Raw genomic sequence first — 18,360 nt, 5'->3', positions numbered from 1 at the left:
ATAGATAAAGATAACCTGAGCAAACAAATTACACAAAAACCATGATACTTTTTCAACATTTATTTATCAGCAAATGATTCAACATTCAATATCCATGTGAGAAACAGTGTGTGACCCTTTAGATTCAGTTCCTGGATTCAGTACCTGGAGGGCACCCCCTTGAGCAGCAATGACTTTGACTAAGCTAAAACATGGAATTTCTTCTTCTACAGCCATTCTTTTGTAGCCCTGCTTGTATGTTTAGGATCACAGATGGATGCCTGACATTCTCTTCTAGAATCTTCTGATACAATGTAGAATTCATGGTTGTGTCAATGATGCAAGCCGTCCAGGTCCTGAGGCAGAAAAGCAGCCCCAAACCGTCACACTCCCACCACCATGCTTGACGGTTGGGATGAGGTTCTTCTGTTTGAATGCAGTTTTGGTGTTCGCAAAACATAACGTTTCTCATTGAGGCCAAAAAGTTCTACCTTTGACTTGACTGTCCAGAGAACATTGTTCCAGAAGTCTTGTGGATCATCTATGTGCTCTTTGGTGAACTTGAGATGGGCAGCAATGTTCGTTTTAGGGAGCAGTATTTTCCTCCTGACTATCCTTCCATGAACAGTATTCTTGTTCAGTCTTTTTCTGATAGTTGAGTCATGAACACTCACATTAGCCAAGGCGAGAGTGACCTGCAGATCCTTGGATGTTATTCTGACTGACAGTGGATTGGTGGAGTCCAAAATCCTTAGAAATGGTTTTGTAACCCTTTCTAGAATGATGAGCATCAATAACTGCTTTTCTGAGGTCCTCTGAGATTTCTTTTGATTTGTGGCATGACATATTTCCACACACCTGTATGGTGAAGACCAAACTCACAAAGTTTCTAATCTTTATATACAGTAGTGAGGGGCCTCCCAAACACACCCTTGAAGATCTACCTAATTATTTAAAGACCTGATTCAAATTATCCCCTTTTAATTTAGCTGATAAAACCAGGGTTTCACTTACTTTTGTACATACCCCTACTCTTAATGACTCATTGTTTGTCTAATTCATACATAATTTTGTTTCAAAAGACATGGAATTGGTTAATATGAACCCTATTGGATATTTAAGAAAAGACTGATTTCTGATTCAAGAAGGTTATCATGGAAAAACTATGGAATTTCAGTAAATATCATTGGGGTTCACAAACCTTTTCTCGCCACTGTAGGTTGAGGATCCAATGATGTTGAAAGTGTGATAATATTTCATATTTCTTCGTGTGGGGAGAAGTTCATGCGCGTGGACGACGGAACCTGAACAAGAAATTCCAGTAGTTATTTCAAACCTTAAATGCACCTAACTTTATACCCATACTGGACTCTACAGTTAATTAAAAACAGAAGATGAACGAAGTATTCAACTCCATTTGTGTTTCTAGGCTAGCTGCCAGTGCTGGAACAATTCCAAAGCTACCAGCTGCTAAATAGGAAATGTGCACAGCAGGAAGTCAATACTCTGTAGAGTGTAAACAGATGGAATCAATATAAAAAGACAAGTTAGACTGTGCTACTGAAAAAACAGAGCCAATACTACGAACCTAACAGTCTAGATACTTATTTCGTTCCAGTTCATTTAGTACTGAATGTCTCCTGATATCTGCTCATCTGTGTCTTTTTCATCTTCCCTCTCTTTCTTGAGAATGACAATTTCAAGGGAAAACACAAACAAAATGCGATGGTTAATAAAATGAATTTTCCAATGTTGCAGATTCTTTGCTGGTGTGTGCTTGGTGAAAGTGCGGTGGGAGTGAGTGACTCACCGTAAGATATAGTTCAATATATACTGGGGACAGCTTAACCTGACCAGTGCCTTACATGAACTACACTAACCAAATGACCCCACCAGAATATTACATTATGTTTTTGATTGCCTGCTTGAAATTGTCATATAAATAAACTAAATGCACAAGAGCACTTAAAACCCATAATTGTACCATAAACTATTACCCATTGTTTTAGATTTCCAAAAATGAACAAAAATAAAACCCACAGCGTGACATCCTCATATAGGAAAAAACCATTGAGCGCAGACTAATTAGCAATTTGTAAACAATGGTTTTTGTTGTCTATAAAGAAACAGTCTTGGCTACTCATTAGTGACTACTAGCTCATTGGTGGGCAACAGGTAGCACATGCGGCCCCCTGGGATTTACTTGTGGCCACTCAACCACTGGCCACCTGTCCCTCTCTTCCCAGTGCGAAAGGAGTGAAGATTATGCTGGTGGGGTTCGTAGCTTCTTCCCACTCCCTCAGCTGCCGAATGACCATGTTCATCACTAGCTCCAAGTAGTAGGAGAGAAATGGAACCGTATTCATCAGTGTGTGCCGGCATTTAGGAGCTGACTGGAGGGGGCGATGAGAAGCTTCTACCCACGGCTGCAACATTGTGTGGGTAATGTGTGGCCCTCTTGAGGGCCCAAGGCCCACACGTGGCCCTTGAGGTATATCACGTTGGCTACCACTGTACCAACTTATAGGCAATTATGACGTATTCCGTTGCTGATCGTATCTACTTGGCAAAACCAATTCATTGCAGGCACTACTGGCAACAAGGTTATGTCTGAGCGTTAAAGTATTGCATCTACTTACACCCCCCCCCTTTTTTTTTAAATTCACAGATATCAAAGAACATGAAAAATATAGTTAGATCATGTCGACTTTTTGATTACAATCAAAACGGACAAATCCAGAAGCATGAGCTCCGCCGTATCCTTGAAAACCACTGCTTCAGAATGAAGGATGTAGAGTATGAAAAGTAAGTAGAGGCGGCGCTTGGTCACCTTCCCTTATTGATACACAGCACGTTGCAATTGTCATGGTAAGTGGTTAAAAGTGTCCTGGCTGCTAGTAGGCTACATACCGTATTATAGCCTTGGAGGTGAACCCAACATTTTGGTTAGGACTACAGTTAATATGCATCTGGTACCGGAGTTACCGCTAATGAATAATTTTACCAGCCTATGGCAGGGATGCTCAACTCCAGTCCTCAAGACACCCCCCACCAAATGTCAGGTATTAAGGATATCCCAACTTCAGCACAGGTTGCTCAATCAGTGGCTCAATCAGTGGCTCAGTCAAGGACTGAGCCACTGATTAAGCCACCTGTGCTGAAGCAGGGAGTGATTGAGACACTTATGCTGAAGCAGGAACTGATTGAGCCACCTGTGCTGAAGCCTTAATACCTGATTTGTTGGGGGGTCTTGAGGACTGGAGTTGAGCACCCATGCCCTAATGGATCAAATCCTGTTATGCTGTCTAAAAAGTTTGAGTAATAGGGAAATCACGAAGTTCAGTAGACTCATATATTTGGAAGGTTAGTCATAAAGTGCTCAGATCTTTTCCACTCTTTCTTCAACATCCAAGGCCAGTCATTTGTTTTGTTAATGTATTTTTAAAGATCTATCATAACTCATGGGTGCATTTACTAGAGGAACAGCCATTAATGTGAATGCTTATTGTTTGTTCATGAGTGATGATGGCTATTCCAGTTTAGTCAATGAACCAAGAGTTCTAAATCTGTGGCACGAGTACCACTAGTGGTGGTAGAGAACAAAATAAGTTTGAAAACAACAGCTTTAGGCCACTGATATTTGGATCTTGTCAATGTAACCTTGGTACCAGTAAGCACAGTAATCACAGCCTTTGGCGCCAGGGTTCTAGTTGTCCTGAAAAGAGACTTGTTGAGTGCATTGTCAGACATGTTCAAGTAGACAACTTTTACCACTTCATAAGCCTTGATCCGTATAAAAATAAACCAATACCTTTCGTAAAAGAAGCATGAATTCTCCATTATCGCTATGCAGGCTCAAGTCGTCAACCCAATGACTGCCAGAGGGGGCAGCAGCATATAGCTTGAAGTCAAGGGGTAGCTGTAAAAAGGCTTATGATGCCAATCTTGGGCACCTTTTGTACTTGTATTTTACCCTCCCACCAACAACACCCCCCCCCCCTGAAATAATAGCCAGACATCCTGTTCTTGTGGTTAATAAAAAGGTCACAGCTGTATTTACCAATTTACATACATTTATCAAACAAAGACTGCCGACCAGCCCAAACTATGGGCACACCAAGCCCGACCAATAACTCAGCCTGGGGGAGAGTTTGCCCCATTCCCCTCCCTTTGGAGGCTTTAACTAAATGCCCTTACTAAAAAAAAAAATCCCTCTGGCTGCTTCCAACCGTCCAGCTGTTTCCCGCATCCACATTGTGGATATTGGGGCAGAACCAGCCCCGGTCGCTACCTGTAGTCGACCAATACAGCTGGTGCCTAAATCGGTTAGTTTTCTGTATCCATGGCCCAGCAGTCCCACCCCCCAGAGGTACCCTTTATGCGTTATACGGTACCAAAACCACCCCCCAGGCTGTGACTTCCCTCTTTATTTTAACAGCGCCTTTGGGGCCTTTTGGAATATTGAGCTTGAAAACATAATGACCTTTTTCTGACAGGTGTTCGCATTAGACAACTACTTCCTTGTGACTGACTACCCTACCTCCACATAAATGGATGCTTCTGCTGGTGGCTCTGTTGAACTTTTTTCGAGCCCGTTTGAGCACTTCCCTCCTGTGTGCCCCACCCCAAGCCCTCCTAGGTATTATTTTGGACCTTACACAGTAATTATTACATGGTACCATAGGACTTTTATCCTGGTTCCATTGGCCTGTATTTCTAATTTGAAATCCATTGATTTTTCCCTTTCCCATGTTGTTACCTAATAAGTGTAACAAGTCCATGTCTAACTTGACCCCATGTTCCGTTTGTTTTCCCTAACGTTGTTTGCAAAGTGTCCCAACACATACTTACTTCTTTAGGGGGTAGGGAGGTGGACTGGGCGCTTCTGTAGGGGGTAGGGAGGTGGACTGGGCGCTTCTGTAGGGGGTAGGGAGGTGGACTGGGCGCTTCTGTAGGGGGTAGGGAGGTGGACTGGGCGCTTTTGTAGGGGGTAGGGAGGTGGACTGGGCGCTTCTGTAGGGGGTAGGGAGGTGGACTGGGCGCTTCTGTAGGGGGTAGGGAGGTGGACTGGGCGCTTCTGTAGGGGGTAGGGAGGTGGACTGGGCGCTTCTGTAGGGGGTAGGGAGGTGGACTGGGCGCTTCTGTAGGGGGTAGGGAGGTGGACTGGGTGCTTCTGTAGGGGGTAGGGAGGTGGACTGGGCGCTTCTGTAGGGGGTAGGGAGGTGGACTGGGCGCTTCTGTAGGGGGTAGGGAGGTGGACTGGGCGCTTCTGTAGGGGGTAGGGAGGTGGACTGGGCGCTTCTGTAGGGGGTAGGGAGAGGGACTGGGCGCTTTTGTAGGGGGTAGGGAAGTTGACTGGGCGCTTCTGTAGGGGGTAGGGAGGTGGACTGGGCGCTTCTGTAGGGGGTAGGGAGGTGGACTGGGCGCTTCTGTAGGGGGTAGGGAGGTGGACTGGGCGCTTTTGTAGGGGGTAGGGAGGTTGACTGGGCGCTTCTGTAGGGGGTAGGGAGGTGGACTGGGCGCTTCTGTAGGGGGTAGGGAGGTGGACTGGGCGCTTCTGTAGGGGGTAGGGAGGTGGACTGGGCGCTTCTGTAGGGGGTAGGGAGGTGGACTGGGCGCTTCTGTAGGGGGTAGGGAGGTGGACTGGGCGCTTCTGTAGGGGGTAGGGAGGTGGACTGGGCGCTTCTGTAGGGGGTAGGGAGGTGGACTGGGCGCTTCTGTAGGGGGTAGGGAGGTGGACTGGGCGCTTCTGTAGGGGGTAGGGAGGTGGACTGGGCGCTTCTGTAGGGGGTAGGGAGGTGGACTGGGCGCTTCTGTAGGGGGTAGGGAGGTGGACTGGGCGCTTCTGTAGGAGGTAGGGAGGTGGACTGGGCGCTTCTGTAGGGGGTAGGGAGGTGGACTGGGAGCTTCTGTAGGGGGTAGGGAGGTGGACTGGGCGCTTCTGTAGGAGGTAGGGAGGTGGACTGGGCGCTTCTGTAGGGGGTAGGGAGGTTGACTGGGCGCTTCTGTAGGGTGTAGGGAGGTGGACTGGGTGCTTCTGTAGGGGGTAGGGAGGTGGACTGGGCGCTTCTGTAGGGGGTAGGGAGGTGGACTGGGCGCTTCTGTAGAGGGTAGGGAGGTGGACTGGGAGCTTCTGTAGGGGGTAGGGAGGTGGACTGGGCGCTTCTGTAGGGGGTAGGGAGGTGGACTGGGAGCTTCTGTAGGGGGTAGGGAGGTGGACTGGGCGCTTCTGTAGGGGGTAGGGAGGTGGACTGGGCGCTTCTGTAGGGGGTAGGGAGGTGGACTGGGCGCTTCTGTAGAGGGTAGGGAGGTGGACTGGGAGCTTCTGTAGGGGGTAGGGAGGTGGACTGGGCGCTTCTGTAGGGGGTAGGGAGGTGGACTGGGCGCTTCTGTAGGGGGTAGGGAGGTGGACTGGGCGCTTCTGTAGGGGGTAGGGAGGTGGACTGGGCACTTCTGTAGGGGGTAGGGAGGTGGACTGGGTGCTTCTGTAGGGGGTAGGGAGGTGGACATGGCGCTTCTGTAGGGGGTAGGGAGGTGGACTGGGCGCTTCTGTAGGGGGTAGGGAGGTGGACTGGGCGCTTCTGTAGGGGGTAGGGAGGTGGACTGGGCGCTTCTGTAGGGGGTAGGGAGGTGGACTGGGTGCTTCTGTAGGGGGTAGGGAGGTGGACTGGGCTCTTCTGTAGGGGGTAGGGAGGTGGACTGGGCGCTTCTGTAGGGGGTAGGGAGGTGGACTGGGCGCTTCTGTAGGGGGTAGGGAGGTGGACTGGGCGCTTCTGTAGGGGGTAGGGAGGGGGACTGGGCGCTTCTGTAGGGGGTAGGGAGGTGGACTGGGCGCTTCTGTAGGGGGTAGGGAGGGGGACTGGGCGCTTCTGTAGGGGGTAGGGAGGTGGACTGGGCGCTTCTGTAGGGGGTAGGGAGGTGGACTGGGCGCTTCTGTAGGGGGTAGGGAGGGGGACTGGGCGCTTCTGTAGGGGGTAGGGAGGTGGACTGAGAGCTTTTGTAGGGGGTAGGGAGGTGGACTGGGCGCTTCTGTAGGGGGTAGGGAGATGGACTGGGCGCTTCTGTAGAGGGTAGGGAGGGGGACTGGGCGCTTCTGTAGGGGGTAGGGAGGTGGACTGGGCGCTTCTGTACGGCGTAGGGAGGTTGACTGGGCGCTTCTGTAGGGTGTAGGGAGGTGGACTGGGCGCTTCTGTAGGGGGTAGGGAGGTGGACTGGGCGCTTCTGTAGGGGGTAGGGAGGTGGACTGGGCGCTTCTGTAGGGGGTAGGGAGGTGGACTGGGCGCTTCTGTAGAGGGTAGGGAGGGGGACTGGGCGCTTCTGTAGGGGGTAGGGAGGTGGACTGGGCGCTTCTGTACGGCGTAGGGAGGTTGACTGGGCGCTTCTGTAGGGTGTAGGGAGGTGGACTGGGCGCTTCTGTAGGGGGTAGGGAGGTGGACTGGGCGCTTCTGTAGGGGGTAGGGAGGTGGACTGGGCGCTTCTGTAGGGGGTAGGGAGGTGGACTGGGCGCTTCTGTAGGGGGTAGGGAGGTGGACTGGGCGCTTCTGTAGAGGGTAGGGAGGTGGACTGGGCGCTTCTGTAGGGGGTAGGGAGGTGGACTGGGCGCTTCTGTAGGGGGTAGGGAGGGGGACTGGGCGCTTCTGTAGGAGGTAGGGAGGTGGACTGGGCGCTTCTGTAGAGGGTAGGGAGGTGGACTGGGCGCTTCTGTAGGGGGTAGGGAGGTGGACTGGGCGCTTCTGTAGGGGGTAGGGAGGGGGACTGGGCGCTTCTGTAGGAGGTAGGGAGGTGGACTGGGCGCTTCTGTAGGGGGTAGGGAGGGGGACTGGGCGCTTCTGTAGGGGGTAGGGAGGTGGACTGGGCACTTCTGTAGGGGGTAGGGAGGTGGACTGGGCACTTCTGTAGGGGGTAGGGAGGTGGACTGGGCGCTTCTGTAGGGGGTAGGGAGGGGGACTGGGCGCTTCTGTAGGGGGTAGGGAGGTGGACTGGGCGCTTCTGTAGGGGGTAGGGAGGTGGACTGGGCGCTTCTGTAGGGGGTAGGGAGGTGGACTGGGCGCTTCTGTAGGGGGTGCCTGTATCCTCTCTGGCTGAGCTAGCTGGGGTTTAAAGTCCCTGCATCACATGGGCCAATAGGAAGCCAAACCGGATGAGCTCACAGCTTCCTATTGGGCCGCAGGGCCCGGGGGCTTTGAAACTCTACCATTACATTAACCCAGCCAGCCGAGCGGCTACCAGCACCCCCTACGGAGGTAAGTATCTCTGGGAGCTGGGAGTTGAAATGAATGGGGCTTCTGTAGGGGGTAGGGAGGTGGACTGGGCGCTTCTGTAGGGGGTAGGGAGGTGGACTGGGCGCTTCTGTAGGGGGTAGGGAGGTGGACTGGGCGCTTCTGTAGGGGGTAGGGAGGTGGACTGGGCGCTTCTGTAGAGGGTAGGGAGGTGCACTGGGCGCTTCTGTAGGGGGTAGGGAGGTGGACTGGGCGCTTCTGTAGGGGGTAGGGAGGGGGACTGGGCGCTTCTGTAGGAGGTAGGGAGGTGGACTGGGCGCTTCTGTAGAGGGTAGGGAGGTGGACTGGGCGCTTCTGTAGGGGGTAGGGAGGTGGACTGGGCGCTTCTGTAGGGGGTAGGGAGGGGGACTGGGCGCTTCTGTAGGGGGTAGGGAGGTGGACTGGGCGCTTCTGTAGGGGGTAGGGAGGTGGACTGGGCGCTTCTGTAGGGGGTGCCTGTATCCTCTCTGGCTGAGCTAGCTGGGGTTTAAAGTCCCTGCATCACATGGGCCAATAGGAAGCCAAACCGGATGAGCTCACAGCTTCCTATTGGGCCGCAGGGCCCGGGGGCTTTGAAACTCTACCATTACATTAACCCAGCCAGCCGAGCGGCTACCAGCACCCCCTACGGAGGTAAGTATCTCTGGGAGCTGGGAGTTGAAATGAATGGGGTTCAGCTCCAAAGACCCCTTGATTCAATCCAATGTAAAAAAAAAAAAAAATTGAAATAAGACCCTACTTTATACAATAGGCAAGTTCCAGTTATCATTTCTATCAAGTGACTTTTATTACTAAAGTCAAATTTTAATAGATACAAATCTTCCAGGCAGGACACTTACAGTATTGTCAGTGTGCAATATCGGAGGCCGGGTTAAGTGTGCAATATCGGAGGCCGGGATAAGTGTGCAATATCGGAGGCCGGGTTAAGTGTGCAATATCGGAGGCCGGGTTAAGTGTGCAATATCGGAGGCCGGGTTAAGTGTGCAATATCGGAGGCCGGGTTAAGTGTGCAATATCGGAGGCCGGGTTAAGTGTGCAATATCGGAGGCCGGGTTAAGTGTGCAATATCGGAGGCCGGGTTAAGTGTGCAATATCGGAGGCCGGGTTAAGTGTGCAATATCGGAGGCCGGGTTAAGTGTGCAATATCGGAGGCCGGGTTAAGGGTGCAATATCGGAGGCCGGGTTAAGTGTGCAATATCGGAGGCCGGGTTAAGTGTGCAATATCGGAGGCCGGGTTAAGTGTGCAATATCGGAGGCCGGGTTAAGTGTGCAATATCGGAGGCCGGGTTAAGTGTGCAATATCGGAGGCCGGGTTAAGTGTGCAATATCGGAGGCCGGGTTAAGGGTGTGTAGCCCTTTTTGTGAACCGGCCGACCCACCCAATATCACATTGGCCCCTCGTGGTCTAACCGGTCCCTTTCCCTGCAACACACCTGCTCTAAGGAACTACTGGTACTGCATAACCTGTGTGGCTCCAGGAGATCTGAGCCTCCGCTAGCTGGGAGCCTGGGGAAACCCTTAACGTTACCTGGTGCAGCGCCTCCACTTACCCAGGATCCCCCGTTAGGAAAGATAGCCCTGAGTAAGAAATACAATAACACTTATAGATAAACAATACTAACTCTTTACTTAACACACATATAACACATTACATAACATAACCATAACCAGATGCTCTACCCGCATCACATCAACCCAATGTCTGGTGTACCCCACCCAGTGTCCTGTGATCACCCCACACCCAATGTCTCGTAACTCCTACGGAGGTCGTGGGTGACTGCGCAGTCACTATTTAAGCTAGGGCCCAGTTGGTGCACTTAGAATATGGAAGATACCTTCCGAGCACTCCGATGCTCGGGACCGCAACACACTTTCTTCTAAAAGGGTCAGACGTCAGTCTGATCCTATTCCAGGTACTCTGCCGGTGGACCCCAACGAGGGTCCCACCGCTCAACGGGAACTGCAACCGGACCACGGCAACACCAACCGCGTGGGAACAGCAACCGCCGCTATCCCTATCACTAACCACTGCTAGAGCGACAGCAACCCTAACCTAGGGCCTGTCCCTGAGGAACCGCAACCTGGGATGGCTTGGGGAAAACTCCTAGGGCCTGTGGACAATAACCGCCCCCCTTCCCCTAGCTACCCAGTCTAAACTGTATCTGCTAATCCTAGCAGCCTAACCCACCTGCAGCCAACATTCAGCTTACACTGTCAGCCTGCAGGGATTCACACCGTGCACACACACTGCACGCACTGCGCACAGCACATGCAGCGACACACACCCAGACAGCTGCAATCACACACAGCCACCCGGATCCCGCAGCAATCCCACTGCTAGCACACCGTGCCTCTTTGACAGTGCCCACAGCACTCTCCGCTGTGGCACTACCAAACCAGCACTTCCCACACTCAAGGGTCACCTCCCTAGCTAAGGCGTCCCTCCTCAGTCTAAGGCGTCCCTCTTCAGTTACCCCCTACCCTTACCCGGGAATTGGGGCCTGCCTGGGGATCTAGGGAGAACCCTTACCTGATGCAGGAGCCACGAGCTCCCTGCACCCTTCCTACTCCTTCCTCTGCTCCTTCCTGACTGCTGTTGCAAAGCCCGGGAAATGTATCTCTTTTCCCGGGCTGAGCTTCCTTCAGCCCTATTGGCCACTAGGGAGCACCTGACCTCTGCCTCCCTAAGCCTCCTGGGAATTGTAGTTCCCAGGGGCTGCCTAATGCATTGGGGCCGCGTGCGCGCTTCCCTCGCGCATGCGCGAACCCCTAATGGCCGCCTCAACCTTCCTATCCTCTTCCCTACTCTCGCGCGACCTCTCCCTTGCCCTGGAGTCCTATCGCACGCTGGCCGCCTCCTGCGCATGCGCGAACTAACGCACAATGGCTGCGCACTCTCTCCTAGCCGCCGAGCCGGTGGCAACGCGATCGCGGCCCTAGCGACGGCCCGATCGCGTCCCCGGCAACCAGCCTGCACCGCTCCCTGCAATGGCCCCCACCCTCGCGTTCTCCCGGCGGGTCCACCGCTGCCTCCGGCGGCACCCACGACCACCCGGTAAGCGCGGAGGGAGGTCAGGGAGCCAAATTTTACCTCGGGGCTACATTCTCCCCTTCGCAGAATCCCAACGCCCTCGCTTGGGTAGCAACCATGCAGCGGATTACACAATGAAAAATGCATAGTAAACCGTACATCATACATAAGCATTTTCCCGTCCGTACCCAACATCCCCGCATGGATACCCGAGGCCAGCTGAGTTTCAGATTGGAGTGCCCCTAACAGACTGGGTGAGGGTATCCCACCTTGACTCCTGTGAGTCTTTTGGAGCTCAAGACCTGTCCCTTGCACCAACCCACCTTCTCCCTCTCGCAGAAAAAAATGTACGGGGTCCTGGGTATTGACCCTTTCCGGTTCCTCCGGTCTCGTCTCACGGGAGACAGGGAGGCTCAGTCTCTTTCCTCGATCCACCACATGGCGAACATAGCGCTCCATTGCGCACCTGGGAGAGGCCACAACTACCAGAGCGGTCTCAACAGAGTCTTTGTCCGCTCCAACAATCCCTTTAACGGTGACTTCTTCCGCGGACGGCACCACTTCTTCGGGTAGGCCCGGGTCTTGAGAAGGCCAAGTTTGGAGACTCCTCGTGCAGGAGTATGTGTCGCTCCGGTCCGCTACACCGGATACCTTCATGAGGTCGGATTCGTTCCATAATCCGCAGAGATCTTCTGGGGGAGACACCTCCACCAGGACGCGATGACGGGGTGAGCCCATCGCCCGGGTGACCCTACCGTTGTAGTCACCAGGCTCCACGATCACCGGGGAGCTCACACCCGACACCCCTGGGGCAGTCAACTTACCCCTATCGTTGTCGGCAGGTACTGATCCCAAGCCTGGGACCGCTGGTACCTCGGTGGTAGGCCGGACTGGCCGTTGCAGGGCACACGGGCCCACATCCTGGTCTGTATCAGTTGAGGTGGTCGCCTCGGTGACCTCACTGGAGTGGTCCGCCGACAGGCGCATCACCACGCTCGGTTGGTCGCTGGACTCATCACACAAGGGCAGGGGTATAAACACCTTACCCTGGCCTTCCGGAATCTGTGGTTCTGGTCTCGGTGGTTCCTGCTCGGGAACCGGGTCTGGAACCGACATCTGGGGTTCCGACATCTGGAGCTCCGCTTTCAGCGGCTCCGGCTCAGCATCTAGAAAGTCCATTGGGGCACACGGCCCCTCCACCACCTCCATCGCTGAAGTGGACAAACCAGTAGCGGCTTCGCCCACCTCGGTAGCACCATCAGGCGCCGCTTTCTCCGCAGGTTTCGCCATCAGAGGTTCTGGCTCTTCCATTGGCACGTCCTCTTTGAGAGGGTCTGCAACAGTGGTCTGGACACACGGGTCCCCGGAGGCCTCTGGAATCAAAACAAACTGAGGACAAGTATCAATTACTTCAGGAGCGAGGTCCGGCTCCTCCTCTTCTTCATCGGCTGGTTCCGCCGCCTGGGGCAGGATAGGCTGTAGGAACCAGGCCCCGCAACACTCACATTGAGGCCCCCACTCCAGTGCCTCCCTAGGACAGTCACAATTTGGCATAAAACACTGGATACCCAGTTCTCCATCCAACTCGATGTTCTTGAAGTCGAGCGGTAACTGCGACAGGACTGCTCCCGAGGCACAGGCTTTTTGCAGGCAGGGACACGCTAGTACAACTTCATCTATTCCTGGCGCTCGCCAGGACACATACACATTGCGGTGTAACCCCTGGCAGTCCATTTCTTCCTCAGGGGAAGGACACTCCATTTCTACAACAGTGTCCCCTCCCACTGGCCGTTCGGTAGGCTGCGGCAGTTTGGGTTGCAGGGTTGGTACCCTGCAGTAGCCACATATACGCCCCCAAGCCAACTTACAAGACGAGCAGTCACCTTGGTTACAAAAACAGTCTAGGTACCCCTCCTCGTTCGTGTCTTCCAACCGCATTTTTACCATGCACGCCAAAACATTAAGGTCCATACTACCCCAGACACTCAATGTTTGTATTGTACATGGACACAACAAAAAGGATACGCTCCCAGCCTTGGTCTGCCAGGATCCATACGACGGCGAGCAATTTTCTCTGTGTCCAGTACTCTCTTCCAGGGAGTGTTGCGAGCTCTGTACTAAGTCACTCACAGTGTGGGGGCGGGGCTCGGGTTTTCCCGCCAGTCCTGGATGACTGTTGGCAACATTTTCCCGCGCGGCCGGGACCTTAGCACGTGGCTTCCTCCGCCTTGAGGGCTTCCCCATGGCGGAACAAAAATAGGACACAAATTTAGAAAAACATGTACAGGGCACCCCAGGTCTGATATCTCAGCAGCGCCTCCAAATGTAGCCCTTTTTGTGAACCGGCCGACCCACCCAATATCACATTGGCCCCTCGTGGTCTAACCGGTCCCTTTCCCTGCAACACACCTGCTCTAAGGAACTACTGGTACTGCATAACCTGTGTGGCTCCAGGAGATCTGAGCCTCCGCTAGCTGGGAGCCTGGGGAAACCCTTAACGTTACCTGGTGCAGCGCCTCCACTTACCCAGGATCCCCCGTTAGGAAAGATAGCCCTGAGTAAGAAATACAATAACACTTATAGATAAACAATACTAACTCTTTACTTAACACACATATAACACATTACATAACATAACCATAACCAGATGCTCTACCCGCATCACATCAACCCAATGTCTGGTGTACCCCACCCAGTGTCCTGTGATCACCCCACACCCAATGTCTCGTAACTCCTACGGAGGTCGTGGGTGACTGCGCAGTCACTATTTAAGCTAGGGCCCAGTTGGTGCACTTAGAATATGGAAGATACCTTCCGAGCACTCCGATGCTCGGGACCGCAACACACTTTCTTCTAAAAGGGTCAGACGTCCGTCTGATCCTATTCCAGGTACTCTGCCGGTGGACCCCAACGAGGGTCCCACCGCTCAACGGGAACTGCAACCGGACCACGGCAACACCAACCGCGTGGGAACAGCAACCGCCGCTATCCCTATCACTAACCACTGCTAGAGCGACAGCAACCCTAACCTAGGGCCTGTCCCTGAGGAACCGCAACCTGGGATGGCTTGGGGAAAACTCCTAGGGCCTGTGGACAATAACCGCCCCCCTTCCCCTAGCTACCCAGTCTAAACTGTATCTGCTAATCCTAGCAGCCTAACCCACCTGCAGCCAACATTCAGCTTACACTGTCAGCCTGCAGGGATTCACACCGTGCACACACACTGCACGCACTGCGCACAGCACATGCAGCGACACACACCCAGACAGCTGCAATCACACACAGCCACCCGGATCCCGCAGCAATCCCACTGCTAGCACACCGTGCCTCTTTGACAGTGCCCACAGCACTCTCCGCTGTGGCACTACCAAACCAGCACTTCCCACACTCAAGGGTCACATCCCTAGCTAAGGCATCCCACCTCAGTCTAAGGCGTCCCTCTTCAGTTACCCCCTACCCTTACCCGGGAATTGGGGCCTGCCTGGGGATCTAGGGAGAACCCTTACCTGATGCAGGAGCCACGAGCTCCCTGCACCCTTCCTACTCCTTCCTCTGCTCCTTCCTGACTGCTGTTGCAAAGCCCGGGAAATGTATCTCTTTTCCCGGGCTGAGCTTCCTTCAGCCCTATTGGCCACTAGGGAGCACCTGACCTCTGCCTCCCTAAGCCTCCTGGGAATTGTAGTTCCCAGGGGCTGCCTAATGCATTGGGGCCGCGTGCGCGCTTCCCTCGCGCATGCGCGAACCCCTAATGGCCGCCTCAACCTTCCTATCCTCTTCCCTACTCTCGCGCGACCTCTCCCTTGCCCTGGAGTCCTATCGCACGCTGGCCGCCTCCTGCGCATGCGCGAACTAACGCACAATGGCTGCGCACTCTCTCCTAGCCGCCGAGCCGGTGGCAACGCGATCGCGGCCCTAGCGACGGCCCGATCGCGTCCCCGGCAACCAGCCTGCACCGCTCCCTGCAATGGCCCCCACCCTCGCGTTCTCCCGGCGGGTCCACCGCTGCCTCCGGCGGCACCCACGACCACCCGGTAAGCGCGGAGGGAGGTCAGGGAGCCAAATTTTACCTCGGGGCTACAGGTGCAATATCGGAGGCCGGGTTAAGTGTGCAATATCGGAGGCCGGGTTAAGTGTGCAATATCGGAGGCCGGGTTAAGTGTGCAATATCGGAGGCCGGGTTAAGTGTGCAATATCGGAGGCCGGGTTAAGTGTGCAATATCGGAGGCCGGGTTAAGTGTGCAATATCGGAGGCCGGGTTAAGGGTGCAATATCGGAGGCCGGGTTAAGTGTGCAATATCGGAGGCCGGGTTAAGTGTGCAATATCGGAGGCCGGGTTAAGTGTGCAATATCGGAGGCCGGGTTAAGTGTGCAATATCGGAGGCCGGGTTAAGTGTGCAATATCGGAGGCCGGGTTAAGTGTGCAATATCGGAGGCCGGGTTAAGTGTGCAATATCGGAGGCCGGGTTAAGTGTGCAATATCGGAGGCCGGGTTAAGTGTGCAATATCGGAGGCCGGGTTAGTTCTGTAGCTGTTACATATCTTGTGCTGAACACAATGCTGTAGGTTAATTCAATAAAAGCATGTGGGTGTCTCAGATCACCACGTTCCCTGGCCAAAATCCCGCTGGCACAGGGAAATTAGGAAGGCAATAACCCAACACAATGTTTTATTTGACAGTAAACCTAGCATTTTTACACTGCAATCTCAAACCAGCTCAGATCCCTCAATTGAATTTGTATCCATTCCAAAATCCCATAAACAGTAAATTATAAACCGGCTGCACAGTTTTCAATTAAACTAGAAAACAGCAGCAAAGAGTTTTTAAAAAAGGGGGGGGGTGGTTGAGGGGGGGTGCATTTAATGGCACAGCAGCTGCCCCCCTTGAGCAGTCTCACCATGTAACACGCCCGTGCACTGTACGCATAGAACGGAAATAAAGAAACAAACAATGAAATGTACCAATGCTGCTACTTTCATTGCTATCATAAAAGAAAACTTTATGGCAGAGAAATAAAGAAATGTGTGACAAAAAGCGGAGCGGCGTAGAGAACAAAAACAAAAGAAATTGTTGAAATAGGAGTTTTAGTCATACATCCATCTTAAAGCTGCAGACCAAGCACTATCCTACATGTTTTTTGTTTGTTTTTTAATTAGTTCTGCACTATGAGAAAATATTTGTAGCATTTAAAAAAAAAACATAAAACACTCTGAATTACATTTTTAATGTATTATAATGTAACAAGCATTTTTGTTTCTATAGCAACCATTTACAAAGTTACATCCCCTTCCTTTTCTGAAACAGGCTCTGGCACACCTCTTTTTGGTCCCTGCCCTCTCTCTAGCTGTGCACCAATTGTAGCTAGTGACTGCCTGGTCACATGATCTTCCCCACAGAACTTTGCATCTTTGGACCTCTTCTGCTGCACTGACAGCCATTTAGTGAACCCCGAGCAGAATCTTATCATTGTGTGGATTGTATTGATGCATATATTAAAGGTTAGAATAAATAAAATACATTTTTAAAAACTGCAGTTTGGACAGCTGCTTTAAGTGCTTTTTGGCAAATCAATGTACATTGTGGCTTCTCATTAAGTATATTCTGTATATTCTGAAACTGTCTTCCCTCTGCTGGGGAAGAGCTGAGCTCCATTCATTTCAATGAATACATTTAAATGGAGTTCAACTCTTCCCCAGCACGAGAAAAACATCTCCACGGAATATTGAATAGGGTCGTATAAGAGGTACCTTGCGCAGAGGTCTCTGGAGCGCGGCAGCAGGCATCGCGTCGCGCTTGGGCAGCAGCAGCACCAGAGGTGAAGAGGACACGGAGCCGAGACCACCCGCCAACCCACATCTCCCCCCCCCCACAGTCACACTCACTGTGTCACACACCTTGTCGCACACACACAGTCACACACACACACACAGACTGACACACACACACGGTCACACCTACACTGTCACATACACACACACGGAATTCACAATTAGTGCAAATAGCTAATAAGGGGGGGGGGGGGGCGAGCATGCGTGTTCTAAGTAAAAAAAATATTGCGTTTTGTCAATGAAATTGTATTTGATTTTTAATTAAAAACATCACCACAAAATACAATTTCTGTGACAAAACAGTGCCAAAAGACAAAGAAGTTTCACTTACAGACGATGAAACAGAGAAAAAAACAGCGCAAACGCATATAGTGAAGTATATTCAAAATATATATTTATAAAAAAGGTAGTGGTAAGATATAAGCGTACATCAAGTCAGATCACATAAGACATATCGTGCACTAATTAGGCATGGTACCCAGCACTGCACACCACCGACATCGGGGTCACTTGGGGTCTCAGCACCCTCAGGTATGGATCAGCTGGACCCTCGGAGTTGATTCCTGGGGTTACGCGGCTGTTATCACGCAAATAGCAGGAGACTTCCTCTTGCGTCTGGAGGCTTGTGTGGATGTTGGCAAAGGATACAGAAGCCGTCTGAGCCGTCGTCAAGGCTAGCAGTTCAATTGTTAGTCACAACTCACGACACGCCGCAAAACGGTGCCGGCCGTCAGAGGGTTTTCAGCGTCACTCCGGAATGTTAGTAAGCATCCGTTGAAATCGAGGGTAAACTGACTCAAGATATCCGTAAGAGATAAAAAGTCACTCCTAGAGCATCTATCCTACGCGTTTCATAGCATACGCTACTTCTTCAGGAATATAAAATTATTGGTAACCACGGAGTCTATAAACCCCATGGTCATGTCTGATTGGTTCAGTGGGATCACACATCACCTATCAAATCTACAGACCGCACATCCCCACATCTGTGTGAATAATTAATACGTGCCGTCATCGGTGAAGTGTGTAGTGTGACCTCCCACTTAACCACTCACACGTTACTTGGCATCTTAACAAACCACATTAGTTAGCATAAAACTCAATCAATCCTTTACTAAAAGACCATCAATAAAAATTATTTATATAAATGTTGAGTGGAGTTCTGAAATAAAACAAACAATCATTAGTTTGAGTTATACATACAAATTCATCATATATAAAAAAAGCAAATATATTATTGACACATGTTAACCCAATAACACTCCG

At 52.1% G+C, this 18,360-nt stretch overlaps 1 protein-coding gene across 3 annotated transcripts in view; it reads left to right on the top strand.

Annotated features, from left to right (window-relative positions):
- EFCAB6 (EF-hand calcium binding domain 6) overlaps nucleotides 1–18,360 on the top strand; it is a 164,172-nt gene that overhangs the window by 41,802 nt on the left and 104,010 nt on the right. For all 3 annotated transcript variants that reach the window (XM_075602791.1, XM_075602790.1, XM_075602789.1), the window contains exon 6: nucleotides 2,648–2,784. In XM_075602791.1, coding sequence (XP_075458906.1) covers nucleotides 2,648–2,784 — 137 coding nt within the window. The remainder of the gene's footprint in view (nucleotides 1–2,647; nucleotides 2,785–18,360) is intronic.

This window comes from Ascaphus truei, chromosome 5, assembly GCF_040206685.1.
Source record: "Ascaphus truei isolate aAscTru1 chromosome 5, aAscTru1.hap1, whole genome shotgun sequence".
NCBI classification, from domain to species: Eukaryota; Metazoa; Chordata; class Amphibia; order Anura; family Ascaphidae; genus Ascaphus; species Ascaphus truei.
This window is presented reverse-complemented; position numbering and strand designations above follow the sequence as displayed.